We start from the raw sequence: 16,906 nt of genomic DNA, 5'->3' as shown, positions 1-16,906 counted from the left end.
CTCTAGGAGGCGGTATGCTGCTCATTTCCCACCAGGCCCAGGTTGGAAGTCCATGTGAGATGTGCAGCTCCACACTTGTTTAAGTAAAGAGGAGTGGAATGGCAATTCAACGATGATTGCCACTCCATGCAAGTTCTGGGCCATTGTTTCCCTCACACATATGGCTTTCTTTCCTGGCCATAACAACCCCCGCCTCTGCCCTATCTCAGCCCATCTGTTGCTGAAGTTATCACCCATATCTTTGTCACCTCCAGAGTTGACTATTCCAATGGTTTCCTGGTTGGCCTTCCATACTTCACAGTCTGTAAGCTGCAGCTTATCCAAACGTTTTCTGGTGTTTTCTATCCCACATCAAGCCCTGCAGACATATCGCTTCTGTCATCACTGACCAACAGCACCCATCCCCCAAAATCCTCAAGCTAAAATTCTCATCATCATGTTTAAATTGCTTCATGACCTTGCCCCATACTATTTCTGTCACCACCTTCAGCCCTAAAGCTCTGCCACCAAAGAAATGTTCATTTCTCTACCTCTGGCCTTTTGTGCCATTGGTAGTTGTGCCTTCAGTTGCCTAGGCCTCACACTTGAATTCCCTCCTTAAACTCCTCTGCATTTTTTTTCATCCTTTAAGACCCTGCTTAAAACCCGCCTCTTTAACCTAGCTTTTGGCTACCCTTCCTAATAGCTCCTCCTTTGGCTCAGTGTCAAATTTTGCAGCATCTAGGGAGGGTTTTCTATGTTAAAGTCGATTATATAAAGGCAATTTGTTATTATCCAAACAAGGGGTACACCACAGTTAGTCCTGATTTTGTTTCACGTAAATGTCCATTGGATAGCCCCAGGTGAAGGAGGCGAGTGACTTTGTTTTCCCTTTTCTTGGAGGTCAGTTTTAGAGTCGCAGCTGCCACTGCCCAGGTCTGAATTTGGCAAACTCAGCACAGATCGCAAATCAAATCTTGGGACCTTCTATCCTATATGACTTTAGTATTGCACCAGTTGGTGCCTTCATCTACTAGGCTGTAAGGAATTTGAATAAACTTTGAACAGAGATTCCTGCAGTCCCCTGTTCCCATGTGTTCCTCATTATCATTACACCTCCTTGTGTACACTTGACCAAGGGTCTTGCATCACCACAGAGTCCAGAATCATCTGTAAATATCGTGGTCCCTTTGCTATCCAGTTCTTCAAGATTGATGGTTGTAAGAATTGATTTCAATGCATGATGAAATCATCTTTTGAATATGGTAGGTCCAGTCCCCTTGGGATAATGGGATGTTGTGTATAGAATGCAACAGGATAGTGTTGAGTAATATAGATTATAGTTGCACTAACATCTTAGAGTTTGCGTAGCAATCAAAGAGAAATTTGACAGAATTTATCTTCATGGTAGTTTAACCTGAAGTTATTCACATTCCTGTGGGGATTAAATGAATTAAATATTTGATTATTAAGTTAAATTGTACATGGCCTGTTGGATGCCGTTGGATAAGTCACCTAGAACATTTCTAACCCCATTGTGCTGCCTCTTCATTCCCGATGTTGTGGGAGACCTCCTGCCTGCACTGCTATAGGCAGGAAATGAGAGCAGAATGAATTTGGTGATTCGGGAGCATTCTGGATAGGACAGGTGACTGGTAAATGGACCTCTTCGGTGTAAGCCTTGGCTCAGTGGTATCACTCTAGCCGCTGAGTTAGAAGTTTGTTATGGGAAAGGTAGCATAGTGGTTATGTTGCTGGACAAGTATTCTAGAGGCTTGGACTAGTATCCCAGAGGCTTGGACTAATGCTCCAGAAACATGAATTCAAATACCACCATGGTTGCTAAGGAAGATGGATTTAATTGATTGAAATAAATCTGGCGTGAAAAGCTAGTCTCGGCAATGGCGATCATGAAACTACTGGGTTAGGGTTAGGGTTAGGGTTAGGGTTAGGGTTAGGGTTAGTGTTTAAAAACCCATCTTGTTCACTGATGCCCTTTAGGGAGGGATGGATATCTGCTATCTTTACCAGCTGGTCTGACCTGCATGTGACTCCTGACTCCAGACCCAGAGCAATGTGGCTGACTCTTACCTGACCCCTGAAATGGCTTAGCAAGACACTCAGTTGGATCTGACCACTGTGAAAAGTCATCTGTGGGTATGCTGCTGATCTCGAAGAATCCTGCCAAAAATCTAACAATCTTGGCTGCGTGGACTTCCCCTTTTCTACCATCAGTTTGAATGTGACTGTAAACCAGAAACTAAAACTGTGGAATCCCTTCACTTTAAATGTTTAAATTTTACAGAAAGCAAAATAAACATTTAGGCTACACACATGAGATTAAAGTAGGAAGTAAAATATCCCACCAAACTTGTTTAGACAATTACTATTTTTAAAATATGTATAATTTCTTATCATAATGGAGAAATTTGACATTCCACAATTATAAAATTAGCTTTCCAGGCCAGAGAGAGTGCTGAGCAGTAATTATAAACTTTGTATGCTATAAAAACACTAGTTACACCTCATTCAGCCAAGCATAACTTTTCAAGGGTTTTTATAGTGAGGCTAATAGCAGAGAAGAACAAATTCTCATCAATTCAATGAGTTGTAATTAATTGGGTTTGGGGTGTTGGTGGGGACCTCAACAACACACTCCCTGGAGAAGTGTGGAATCACAGACAGCCGCTTCTAGAGTTTCAAGTTTAGATTCATGTGTCGGCTATCAAAATTGCGGTAGTTGCCAAGGAGTAATGAGGAGCAAACACCGACAGTTTCACAATCATTACCACCTCAATATCCAGGCCAATGTTTATGTTCTTATTGAACATGGGTTTTCTTTTATTTCCTTCTGGGGTGCATTCATGAAATTGGATTAGTTTGGTAATGTGCCAAACCATATTTATCTCTCTATTTGTGTATATTGGTTTTTGTGGATGGGCATGGGCGCTGGATGGAGTGACCTCACTGTGCACAAGATGGCACTAGCAAGCTAAGAAGCTGAATCTATTTTCATCGTTGACCCTCATTTGAAATTGTTCAGTGAGCTGCAAGCAATCAACAGGTGCTGAAGGGCAGCTAGCCAATTCGGGGTGAAGGGGGTGCTGGGGGGGTGCTGTGGCGGGTGGATGCATGGGTGGTGATCAGGAGTGCAGGAAATACAGCCTCTTCACTGTGGGGTTGAGCTGGAAGTTAAGCCTTGAAGAGGGAAAGGTAATCTAGGAGTATCTGTGGTAGATACTGTGTGCTTTACAGCAGGCGAGCCAAGGTTTTCCACCTATTTTCAGAGTGGCCTGCGCCAATCTCTTAAGGGCTGCCGGTTGTACTGTTTACCCTACCTCCAGCAATGTTTTCAGGCTTGCTCAAAAATCTAGCTGAGGATCCCAGGCAGAGTTCTATAAAAAAATCTTGGCTGCCCCCCCCAACCCAACCACCAACGCCACCCTGCACCCTCCCCACCCCCCCTGACCCAGCCTCAGCACCCACCCACCCCAGTGTGGGGTGTGTTAAACTAAGCTGACAGTCTGAAGTCTGTCAAAGGGAAACAAAGCCTCATCAAGATTAGTAAGACTAGAAAGCATGGTATTAGTAAACCTCACTAAAGCTTAGCAACAACATCAAAACACACTAAAGTCTTTCTCTCTCTCTTTCTCTGTTTCACACACACACACAAAACAGTAGAAAGGCAACATCAGTCATTGAAAGAAAAGATGAGGTCTGTCACTCAGTCATATCATTAGCACAAACAGGTGAAGGATCAGTAGAGAGCTATTCAATGTGGCTGAAAGAATGCAGTTGAATTTTCTTGTAAAAATCTCTTTCTTGTCCTTCTCTCCCTTTCCCTCCCTTTTTGTCTCCCCGCTATTTGTCCTTGTTTATCTCTCCCTTACTCTCTTCAGTTTGCTTATATGTATGTCTCTACCGATCTCTCCTGTATTTCTCTCCCCTTTTCTGCTCACCCCTGCCTTTGTCTCCCTCCCTTTGCCTTGTGAAAGCTCTATATAAATGCAAGCCTTTTCTGAGTGTGTATCTGCCTCAGTCTGTAAGCACATTTTCTCCCTCCATGGCTTTCATCTTAAAGTTTGGACTGTCTCTGTACTGTTTGGTAGACAGAACTACCATCACAATTAACATTGATTGGCTTTTATTTTTGCTTGGAAGAATGTTGCCAAAACGTAATTTAAAAGGATTGGAAGGATGGAAATCATTTTTTTTAATTTGCTTAAATCTTTGAGCAAAATACATAGCTAAGCAATTGCTAACATTGTGTCATATTTGAGTTCTTCTGCTAATGCATTTAACTGGATTAATTACTGGTTTAGTAAATCAGTGCAGTTAAACATTTCAAATGACTAAATGTGTATGAAAATGGAAAAATTCTGTCTGTGCATCAAATAGTTGTAATTGTTTGAAACAGTTTGGCCAGACAGTTGTCAATAGTGAAGGGGGTTCTTTGATTTAACAGACACTGGCTCTCTTGCCACCAGCTACTTTTCATGATTTAAATTACACAATTGTAAATCCAGTGCTTCTTATTTGCAGTGACTTCAGTGAGAACCGGATTCAAGCTCTTCCCAGAAAAGCTTTTCGTGGGATTGTCGACATCAAAAACCTGTGAGTAATTCTTTTTTTCGTACGTACATAGTCCTCAGAGTTTTCTTTGATACAGCCCTGAAAACCCCTAACCAGGTGACCTGCAAAAATGATATATTTCCCCTGCATCAATGTGGCATGTGCAATAAAACCCTTAACTCACTTTATAAAGAATCAACTTAACAATCTTGCTCCAAGAGGCCATGACATGAAAATCTCACAGTTGTAAATTGAGATGGTCTTCTGAATTTATTCTCTGGGAAGTTCTGTGAAGCGGTCCTTATTCCTTCTACTAACCCATCCTCTGCCCATCCTGGGAGAGCACAAAGCAGTTGATGTGACATCTAACCTGTGACTAACCAGGATGTTTTGATGTTGACTTCAGGTGTGAAGTTAAAGACCAATCCAGAATCTTTCACCAGAATCCATCACCTTCACAAACTGGAAAAGAAATCAGAAATGTAAACTTAACTTGGCGCAAGCGCATTTGAATAATTTGGATTATTTTTTCAAGCTATATTGGATTCAGATTTAGTCATTACTGCCTGTAGTGGTTAAAACAGAAAGACTTGCATTTATGTAGCACCTTACACTATCATAGGATGTCCCAAAGCACTTTACAGTCAATGAAGTATGTTTGAAGTGTACTCACTGTTGTAATGTAAAAAATTCCCACAGCTATGTGATAAGAACCAAATAATCTGTTTTCATGATGTACATTAATGATCAGGACACCCCTGCTCTTCTTAAAAATAGTGCCACAAGATATTTCATGCTGACCTGAGAGGGGGGCCTTGATTTTAATGCCTCATTTGACAGAGGTACCTCTGACAGTGTTGCACTCCCTCAGTGCTGCACTGGAGTGCCAGCTTTGATTTTTGTGCTCAAGTGTCTGTAGTGGGACTTGAACCCACAATTCTGGCTCAGAGATGAGAGTGTTACCAACTTAACCATGCTTGCTTGTAATGGTTGATCCAAACCTATAACTCAAGTGCTACTGTACTTGGAATGATCAGTTGTATCGATCAGATGAATGATACTGTACCTCGGACATTTCTTGAATTGAACCTCAGATGTTTTGTCAGATGTGAAAATTCACTGAAAGAAAAAAAAGAGTTGCGGCTGCACTTACATGAGTCGCAGCCCTATAAGTGCACCTACAGGATCCTGAGTCTCAGCTCTATAACTGTACTTACTGGATCCTGAGTCTCAGCTCTATAATTGTACTTATAGGCACCTGAGTCTGAGCCCTATAACTGTACTTTCAGGCACCTGAGTCCTAGCCCCATAACTGTGTTTACAGGCACCTGAGTCCCAGCCCTATAACTGTACTTTCAAGTACCTGTGTTCCACTGCACTGTGACGGTACTTATAGGCACCTGAGTTCTATCACTGTGACTGTACTTACTGCGAGGTCTACTGCTCCCCAACCCCATTGCTGGGGCCACTGTGTAACCACTGCCCACCCACCAACCACCCCACCACCTCACCACATTCCTGGGTCTACAGACCCTCCTCCATCCCACTGCTAATACCTCTACCCCTTCCAGGCTCTCTAATCGATGCTCTGCCCCTTCCTATCTCCCCGTATGAGTCCTAGTGTTCTGCATTCCCCTACCTGTCCATTTCAGTTCTGCTGCTCTGTTCATGTGTGCTCCCTGGAATCCCGATTCTCTGCCTTTCCCTACCAGTCCGCAGGTGCTGCTGCTTCCCCTTGTCACCTGTAGTGGCTGATAATGAATATAAGATACAAGAATAAAGAGAATAGTGTAAAACAAAGTGAAATGAAGAGAAGAGAATTTGGAAAGTCAGGTATTATATCCTGTTCCTACCTTGTGGCTTTCGGTTGAATTGCCCCACAGCCATTTAAAGAGGCGGGTGACGGATGCCTCCAGGTAAGCTACTGTTTTATGCCAGAATTAGAATTCCTTTTTCATTCTTTAATGCAATCAGAGGACTTTTGAGACTTGGGGAGCAATGGGCTGAACGAAATCCATTCATCCAAGCATGTTTCATTTGTAGTAATTAAGCTTGGGCCTGTCCATAACAATCCTTATAACCAAAGTCCCGAGATGCCTTGGAATTTGTGCTGTAGAGTCTTTCCTGTGTTACTGGGCATTTTTTATTTCGGAAACCAAAACCTGTTGTGACTTACAAATTCCTGCAATGAATCAAACTCGCTCGTGAAGGCTGAAAAAAGCTAGAAGCCTAAGATGGTAGAAAGATCAATTACTGTATTTCAACGCAATCTAAGTGAAATGGTTGCAGTGATTTATACTTATTGAGCAAATGTTTCAAGATACCCACCCTGTTAGGCACACGAGAGAGCTAATTTATCATAAAATGTATTGTAATTCTTAATTGCTCTTTCATATAGCTTTATTGGAGCCATGAACTCGGAATACGTCATTCTGATAACATCCCCCTTTCACGTCCATTTTATTAATCAATAATTTCCAATCCTTTTGCCTGTTGCATCCATTTTTCTCCAGCTTTTCAAATGCATTATTTTCCACCGCAAAAATATTTCAGGTAAGGCTGCCCTGCTGTACATGTCATGCCGCTGGTGCCTGGGAATGGTCTGAAGTGACCTTTCACCTTTTGGGAACACAAGTTGCCAGTGGGAAGAGTTCACTGCTATAAACTACCCATAACTCAGCACTAATTGATGCTCCTTTCAGCAAAGTCATTTTTCTGAAGAAGGTTAGAAATCTCTCAGTCTGATGTCCAGCACTCTTCACTCAACCAACATCACCAAACAGAGACTAATTGGTCATTCATCTCATTATGGGACCTTGCTGTGTGTAAACTGGCTGCACATTTACTACCAAAACTAGACTGATAAAAATTCAAAAAGTAATTCATTGACTATGAAGCACCTCCAAAACTTATGAAAGGTGCAATATAACTTTGCAGTCACTTCCAGCCACTTGTCCCTGCCATCGCCCTACAGTCCTCCAACATTCACCTCCTCTTTGGCATCTGCTCCTGCAACCTCTCAAATCCCACCCTTTGGAACTTTATCCCTCAGAACTTCCGTCTAGTCACTTCTGTCACTACTTCAGAGCCCTCTTTAATACTTACTTTTGTGAATGAGCTTTTGCCTCTTTGCACCCCTTTTACTTCATTTAAGGTGACTACGTTTTGCCCGAACAACAAATTTGAATTTATATGTGTCTTCAACAAAGCAAAACGTCTTGGGGTGCTTCACAGGAGCATTATCAATCAAAATTTGACACCAAAACACATTAAGGTATATTAGGACAAGTGACCAAAAGCTTGGTTAAAGAGCTAGGTTTTAAGGAGAGACTGAGAGGGGGAGGGGGGAGATAGAAATAGTGAGGATACGGTGGTGTAATCCAGAGTTTTGGGCATGGATAACTAAAGGCACAGCCACCAATGGTGGAGTGATGGAAATCAGGGATACACAAGGTCAAGATTTGAATGAATCCAGAGATCTTGGAAGGTTGTAGGACCAGATGAGTTCAAAGATATAGGACTGGGCAAGACATCTCTTTAAAGTAGTTTCAGGATGTGAAAGACCCTATAGTAAGGTAAATTTTATTATTAATGGACACGTAAAGAGCAAATTTGAAGGATTCAAGGAAGCAGCTCATCTGCCTGTTGTCATGCTGACTGGAATGGAAGTGCCTTAATGGAATGTGCCTATCAAGGGAGCAGCTGTGTTCCTCGTTTTTTACATAAGGAGATAGAAATCTTGGTGGGATCATGCGCATGACAGGATGTTTCCCTCAGGTGAGCCCTGTCTCTCTCGGATAGTCGTGGACACGGGTAGAATTCCCATATCCATGTTCCCAATAGGATTCTCCCAATATTGTACTGTAACTTGGGTGGAATAGCAAGAGAAACCCCATAGAAATGAATTAAGCCCTAAAGCATGCTGCTCAGGCACTAAGAACAAAATACTGGGCTCAGAATTAATAGCTAAGCAGCCATATCAGGGAAGAAAATGGATTGCCAATTCACTGGCGCTGTGTCTAAAGGGTCGTCCTGTGGATTAAATTCTGAGGTGAGTTAAATGGTCTGTTTAGTAACTGTGCAACAGGGGTTGCTGGTGGTGTGACTTTAATGGACTAGAATTTTTATGTGAGAATGTGCTTGCAAGAGCATTTCTTCAGCTGATACCCATCTTGGAGGAAGAAGAGCAGGAAGAAATGAAACAGGTATGTGCTTGAGGGGCAGGGCATAGAAAGAAGACTGCTCACACGAACCATTAATCTTCCCACCAACTGGACTGGCCATTCCTGCACTGAGTTGAAGAGCGATGTAGCCTTGAACTTCTTTTTTGCCACTGTTTCCCACCATGGGACATCAGTAGTAGCAATTAATCAGTCTATTGCAGATAAAAAATAGATATTGGAGGTGTTGGAAGGCTTAAAAGTGGGCAAGTCTCCAGGTCCGGATGCTTTGTGACCCAGACTGCTGAGGGAGGCAAGGGAGGAGATCGCAGGGGCTCTGACCTGAATTTTTATTTCCTCTCTGCCCACAGGGGAGGTGTTAGAGGACTGGAGAACAGCTAATGTGGTTCCGCTACTTAAGAAGGGTTGTAGAGATAAACCAGGGAACTACAGGCCAGTGAGTCTTACGTCAGTGGTAGGGAAACTATTGGAGAAATTTCTGAAGGAGAGTATCTATCTCCACTTGGAGAGGCAAGGTTTGATCAGGGATAGTCAGCATGGCTTTGTCAGAGGGAAGTCATGCCTAACAAATTTGATTGAATTTTTTGAGGAGGTGACCAGGTGTGTAGATGAGGGTGGTGCAGTTAATGTAGTTTATATGGATTTCAGCAAAGCCTTTGACAAGGTCCCACATGGGAGACTTTTAAAGAAGGCAAAGGCACATGGGATACAGGGTAATTTGATAAGGTGGATTCAAAATTGACTTAGTTGTAGGAGGCAGAGGGTGATGACAGAAGTATGCTTTAGTGACTGGAAGCCAGTGTCCAGTGGCGTACCACAGGGATCTGTGCTTGGTCCCCTATTATTTGTCATTTATATAAACAACATAGATGATTATGTGGGGGGTAGGATTAGTAAGTTTGCCTATGACACAAAGAATGGCCGGGTGGTTAACAGTGAGGTTGAGTGTCTTGGGCTACAGGAAGATATAGATGGGATGGTCAAATGGGCAGATAAGTGGCAGATGGAATTTAACCCTGAAAAGTGTGAGGTGATACACTTTGGAAGGAATTATTTGACAAGGAGGTATTCAATAAATGGCATTGCACTAGGAAGTTCTGAGGAACAAAGGGACCTTGGCATGTGTGTCCATAGATCTCTGAAGGCGGAGGGGCATGTTAGTGGGGTGGTGAAAAAGGCATATGGGACACTTGCCTTTATCAATCGAGGCATAGATTACAAAAGTAGGGAGGTCATGTTGGAGTTGTATAGAACCTTAGTGAGGCCACAGCTGGGGTACTGTGTGCAGTTCTGGTCACCACGTTATAGGAAGGATGTGATTGCACTGGAGAGGGTGCAGAGGAAATTCACCAGGATGTTGCGTGGGATGAAACATTTAAGTTATGAAGAGAGGTTGGTTAGACTTGGGTTGTTTTTGTTGGAGAAGGGAAGACTGAGGGGCGACCTGATCGAGGTGTACAAGATTATGAGGGGCATGGACAGGGTGGATAGGGAGCAGCTGTTCCCCTTAGTTGAAGGGTCAGTCACAAGGGGACATAAGTTCAAAGTGAGGGACAGGAGGTTTAGGGAGGATGTGAGGAAAACCTTTTTTACCCAGAGGTTGGTGACAGTCTGGAATGCACTGCCTGGGAGGGTGGTGGAAGCAGGTTGCCTCAAATCCTTTAAAAAGTACCTGGATGAGCACTTGGCAGATAATAACATTCAAGGCTATGGGCCAAGTGCTGGTAAATGGGATTAGGTAGGTAGGTCAGGTGTTTCTCACGTGTCGGTGCAGACTCTATGGGCCGAAGGGCCTCTTCTGCACTGTGATTCGGTGACTCTGTGACTTTCCTCATGGGTACTTGGAAACAGTAGCAGTGCTGAAAACATTCCTTTCCAAACCCAAAATGTTCACACTGGACAAATTTGAAAATCAAATACAATTGGCCAAGTTGCCTTCACTTCAAGAGCTGGATTCCCAGGACCCAGGAGTCCAATATGGCTCCTTGTCATAAATCCAAGCTGACGTTCTCTCACCCACCTGACCATTTCATTATCTTTTCTTTTAAGATACCTTCTGATAGTGCCAAGGGATATTCTACAGTCTGGACCAAAAGAAAGCAATAAAATGCACTCTCAGCACTGCACTAAAGTGTCATCTTATATTACATGCTCAAGTTACGGAGTGGGTTACCACAAATCATTGTGGATTCTGTCTTATATATACCTGGTTACTTCATTCTCCCTACTTTAAGGGGAGACAGTGGGCGAAGTGGTAATATCACTGGATTAGTAATCCAGGGGCCCAGGCTAATGCTCTGAGGACACAGCTTCAAATCCCACCGTGGCAGCAGGTGGAATTTAAATTCAATGAATTAATAAAAAATATGGAATTGAAGCCAGTCTCAGTGACAGTGACCATGAAACTATCATCGATTGTCATAAAAACCCATTTGGTTCACTAATGTCCTTTAGGAAAGGAAATCTGCCATCCTTACCTAGTCTGGCTACATGTGACTCCAGACCCACAACAGTGTGGTTGACTCTTAACTGCTCCCTGAAATGGCTTAGTAAGTCTCTCAGTTGTAGCAATTAGGGTTGGGCAACAAATGCTAACCTTGCCAGCGACACTCACATCCCATGAATTGGCAAAAAAAAAACCACCTTTTAATACATTACCAACAAACAGCAGTATTAGATTCCCAGACCTGTAGTTTCCTAGGTTATCCCAATGGATCATTTTAAAGTTTATTCTTGTGTTAGATCCTTTTCAATCCTCAGACACTATTCACATTTCCAATGACTCTCTAACAATAGTGATAAGGGCTTGACAATTTGGCCAGTCATTTCTTTAAGTGCTTTGAATTTCATTTGGGCCTGGTGTCCTGCCTTCCGTTGACTTCCTCAACCAACCAGTCACTGCCTTATCTGAGTGTTCACACAGGATATGCTGGCAGATTGGGGAGACAGTGTTGGAATACAGAATGTGGTACAGTGGATTCGTAGCGATTATTTGCACATCTGTTTACTGTCATGATCACATGCCCATTTATTGGCTTCAGGCTGTCTCAGTAACTAGAATGTAAAGGGATTCATATCCAGTACAAACCCAAGGTTAGAATGATCCCCAAACTGTAATTTTCATAGTTTGGGCCAATTGAAAATATGCAGCAGATGTGAAAATGTTCAGAACAATTCTACTGTACATGATGTGGAGACACCAACATTTATTTGAGTGACATAATTTGCTGGGATGTTGGATGAAGGACTGTTATTTTGTTGTAAACGGCAATGCAATTCTAGTTGCTACAGTCCCTGAAACCTCATCCATCATTGCTGTCAGAAAATGAACGCTTTATGCTAGCCTGAACAATGGGTTGCGTTTAACCACCAGTGTTAAGGTAACAAATGTGCAAACCTCAGAGAAATCTGTCAATCACAGGCTGCAGCCAGAGAGACAGAGGTTCTGATATGATGCCATTTAAGTGTCATATGCATGACAATATCAGATTTCAATTGTCAGCCTTTCAGATTTCCACAATCTAGAAAGACGCTGAGCTGGCGGAGAGTAAAGACTTCAGATCACGTGAATGTGTTGTTCCCTTGGACCTGGAGCCCATCATTTGGCAGTCGGTTGCTGTGTTGTTGACTGTGCCGAAGCATTTAGCAATGTTTCGTCTTGCGTTTGGAGTCTAGATGGGATTTCTTTAGGGTTTGTCTGCTACCCTAAGAATGCTACCATCGACTGTTATTCATAAAAACCATTCTTGTTTATTTACAGATCTGTGTACATCTCAGTACTCTACATGTGGTTGTACTTCTGCTTCCTACCAGATCTCAGTTATTCGATAATGTGACATTACATTATAGTTAACATCAGCAGTTACATCAGTATCAGGTGTTTCTGAAGTTAACCCTTTATTCTACAACTCCCCCCCACCCCCCCACAAGTCTTTATCCCAATTATGTACATCCTACATCCCCACCCGAAAGTCTCAGACTTAATGGGATTAGTTTCTGTGGGAGACTCTGTGGACCGACCTCCCTGATCTGGTCCTGAGTTCATTTAGAGGTTGAGGATGAACTTTACTCCCTCTTTGTTCGATAGGAGTGTCTTCCACCTGGACGGTTATAGAGTTTCTATTTGTTTCTGATTCCCTGTCTCCATTCCTGGTTTCCTTCCCAATGATATCAAGGCTCTTCAGCCCCTTCTGATATTTCCCTGGTCCTTCTCAATTCTGTAAGATGTCGGCTGTGGAGCTCTTTGTGGATCACATGAATACTGCCCTCTTCTCTCTGTTGCCATGAACATTGGTCTGCTAGTCCCTGTCATCATGTCACTACCAAAGCCATGTTTGAACTTTACCAGGGCTAGCTGGAATGATGGTGTGAAAAGAGTAGAAAAAGTGGTTCAGTGAACTCCTGTGAGTGCAGCAAAGTATGAAAAGTTTGTTAACCTCCTAGGCGGCCTAGAGAAAGAACATCTCTCGTGAGTACTGAAAACCCATGCTGCCTGCTGCTCAAGTGACAGTGAAGTAATACTGGTGGACATCAGGTAACCCTGCTGCTGTTACCACACTCTTAGAAGCACTGAGTCCTGTGGAATAGGAGCCATGGATAATAGCCATGCAGACTATCGGTTTCGTCCACTTGAGCAGGCAATCCTAGAGATTTCTTCACGATCTTGTTGATACTAACCCATCCTGAAGTACAGCCATGCATGTTACAGCCGACACCATTGCCACCCAGACGCTCCTGAACTCCAGGATCCACTCAACCATCAAAAAAGGCAAGTTAAAAAATGAGCGGCTTGGCCCCTTTCCTGACTGCCCCATTAACATTGTATTTATAAAGGCACCAGCGCAGAAGTGGACATGGCTTTTGCATTTACCATATCTGGCAAAAATCAAGGGCTCGGGTGTAATCCAAGTATTTGTGAAGGAACTCAGTTGACATTTCCTGAACTGGCCGGCGTGCTTCTTTACCCAACATGTATGCCTCTGACCAGATGTACAAGTTATGGCAACATGCAAAGTTCATCATCATCCTGAAAAGGCGGAGAAAGCAACTAATGATTCAAAAATTCTACCAGCTGATATCATGGCCCTGGGTTATGTACAAGCTGCTGGACAGGGTGTTAATCCATAGAACTGTGCCATCCTTCAGGGATTACACCCTGAAGGGCCGATGTTGGCTTAGACCTGGAGGGGTCACCCATGAACAGGTAATTCCACCCACTATGCACATCAATGCTGGGTAAATGCATGGGTTTAAAACAGCAGTGGCTTGTATGAACTTTGCTGCAGCATGTAATACAGTGTGGAAGGCCAAGCTGCTGCTGAAAACATTTGGCATACTATGCCGCAAACCAACATTGCGCTATTAACAGCCATTCCCACCTATCGCAAGTTCTATGTACACCTTATGCCACAGATTACCGACCTTGACTACTGACCATCAGGCTCCCACAGAGCTTAATCTTGACCCCAACACTTATTAATATTTTCCTGTTATATCCTGCCTAGTCAGTCAAAGAAATTTAGATATGCAGGTGACTTTGCGATGGCTATCTAAGTGAAACCCCAAGTAGAACACATGCTTGTACACGACTTGAAAACACTTGAGGGCCTTTATAAACTGCAGTGGTTCTATCTGAATCCTGAATAAATTCTCATCTTTGCAGTTCTATTGAACAGCTGGCATGCAGAGAAGTATCAGTTGTACTGAACACAAGCACGAGAACTTCACAAATTACTTCGGGGTTGACCTGGATTGCGGTCTCGCATACCGGCAATGTCTGACGACAACTGCAGTTAAGATAAAGGCTACAAAAGATAAAGCATCAGTTCTTTGGGAACTATGGGAACCGTTTTGATTCCAATATAGCATCTGCAGTGTGCATGCACATTCCTGGTACAGCCACGCCATATCCATCTTGTGTCGGGTGTTAGAATCACAGAATCACAGTGCAGAAGAGGCCCTTCGGCCCATCGAGTCTGCACCAACACGTAAGAAATACCTGACCTACCTACCTAATCCCATTTACCAGCACTTGGCCCATAGCCTTGAATGTTATGATGTGCCAGGTGCTCATCCAGGTACTTTTTAAAGAATGTGAGGCAACCCGCCTCCACCACCCTCCCAGGCAGCGCATTCCAGACCGTCACCACCCTCACGTGCAGAGGGCGTGAGCTGGAATTACATGCAGTAGGCAGTAATCATGACATCAAGCAGTGTGTAATGCTGATTTGATGCTAGTGCTGCCATTTTAGTTGCTTCCTGATGCTTGCTGAGTTAGTAGAAATCTTTGGTGGCTTGCACGATTAGTTAAAGTTGGCGAGTTCTACAGGAAGTGGTCTTGCATATGGTGAAGGCTTCAGCTCTGACTTGTAGGGTTCTGCTCAGAGCACTTGCTCCTAGTCATGGGTGCTGTAGTTTGAATCTGCCTTGGTCTGCAGCATGAAAGGGAGAATAAACTAAGGTGATACAGACTAGGAGAAGCTGCTGGAAGGAGGAGGAGAATGAGGGGGAGAAGGATTCTCAGTGGAAGGCCATTTGTGCCCAGGGTGTTCAGACAGCAATTCTTCTATCTCAGTAGCAATGAGGAACAGTGTGTCAAACATCTCTGTTTCACTAAGGGCATCCTTACTGAAATTTGCCACCTACTGCAGCCTCAGAGCAGGGTGAGGACCACATTGCCAGTGATTGCAAAGAAGAACATGGCCATCAATTTTTCTGTGCTTGGCTCTTTCCAGGTTAGAGCAGGAGATATTTACATTATCTTCCAGTTTGCTCTCCACTGTTGTGTAAGGGAGATCACTGGGGCCTTGCTTTCCAAGAGAGCTGAAAACATACCCTCTCTGGCCATGGAGAAGCAGGCAGAGTGAACATGTGGTTTTTCAAGGATTACAGGCTTCTCCATGGTGCAGGGTGCCATTGACTGCATACACATCACTTTGCGAGCCCTGCATCTTAACCCAGAGATATGCCATTACTGAAAGAGATTCCACTGCCTCAATATCCAACTGGTGAGTTAACCTATTCAGAAAACCACGCTTGGTATCCTGGTGGCAGCCATAAAGCCTCCATTCTGTGGTAGTCCAATGTGCCATGTGCACTTGAGCCACCACATCAAACCAGAGGGTGGCTATTGGGCAACAAGGGCTGTCCACTGACGACATGGCTCAGCACGCGGGTATGCAACCTGATCACGTTTGGGCAGCATGGATATAACCAAAAGGAAATGTGGTTGAGCCGACCATTGATGCGCTTAAACAACACTTCTAATGTCTGGACCGCTCTGGTGGAGCCCTGTCAAGGTTCACCATGGTCTGCTCCATGCTCCACAACATCACCATCATGAGGGCACAGCTGTTGCTACCAACTATATTCTGACCAGCAGATGAGGAGCAGGGTGAAGGCAGCCAATACAACTTCTTACTAACTGGCCTTTCGTCATCAGCTCATCCCGTTGCAGTACCGGTGAATGCAGCCTCAACTCCTGATTCATCAACAATTCCATAGCATACAATCCCTCTATCACTGACCATCACAGCGTCCTCTTGGCCACAGTGCTGAAATGATAGCCACTGCAAAACAGACAATACAAACCAAGTTTATAAATCAAACCATGCCATATTGCATACAAATGTCAACTACCATAAATCGTGGCATATAAGATGACCCCGCATATTCAATATCCCCATTTTTCCAGCCCTAAAAATTATATTTTTGCATATACTTGGGGTATAAGTTGAACATCTTTTCAGCCATGACATGCTATACTCACATAAGTAGTCAGCCTCAATTTTTCACCTCACAAATGCATGTATTGTTTACTGGTACCTTACAACTGGGCATAAGGGGTCAAGCAGGCAATACAGACTGTGCAGCAGCATGGACAGGAAGTGTACATATAATTGAAGTTGGACACACAAAGGCACACAGAAGGCAGGCATTAAGGGAACTCACAAAATGACAGAGGACGTGGGAACCAAGCAGACCCTGTGTATTGACTATGACTCCGCTGTGCCGTGTAAAGTCTGGGTCGCCATGAGCGGCATAAAGCATTCATACTGGTGCTGCAACCATCTGCTACTTCAATGGAAAATGAAGAATAGCCCAATGTGTGACTGTGGAGAGATTATAAACCACGGAGCATCTTGTGAACCTTTGCTCACTAAGGTCACTCCCTG

General features: G+C 43.6%; 1 protein-coding gene across 1 annotated transcript in view; it reads left to right on the top strand.

Moving 5' to 3' along the window:
* LOC144685734 (slit homolog 3 protein-like) overlaps positions 1–16,906 on the top strand; it is a 599,629-nt gene that overhangs the window by 315,050 nt on the left and 267,673 nt on the right. Inside the window, exon 5 of the mRNA XM_078550561.1 lies at positions 4,522–4,593. Coding sequence (XP_078406687.1) covers positions 4,522–4,593 — 72 coding nt within the window. The remainder of the gene's footprint in view (positions 1–4,521; positions 4,594–16,906) is intronic.

This window comes from Cetorhinus maximus, chromosome 10, assembly GCF_964194155.1.
Source record: "Cetorhinus maximus chromosome 10, sCetMax3.hap1.1, whole genome shotgun sequence".
NCBI lineage: Eukaryota > Metazoa > Chordata > Chondrichthyes > Lamniformes > Cetorhinidae > Cetorhinus > Cetorhinus maximus.
The sequence above is the reverse complement of the archived record's forward strand: the minus strand, read 5'-3'. Positions and strand labels throughout refer to the sequence as shown.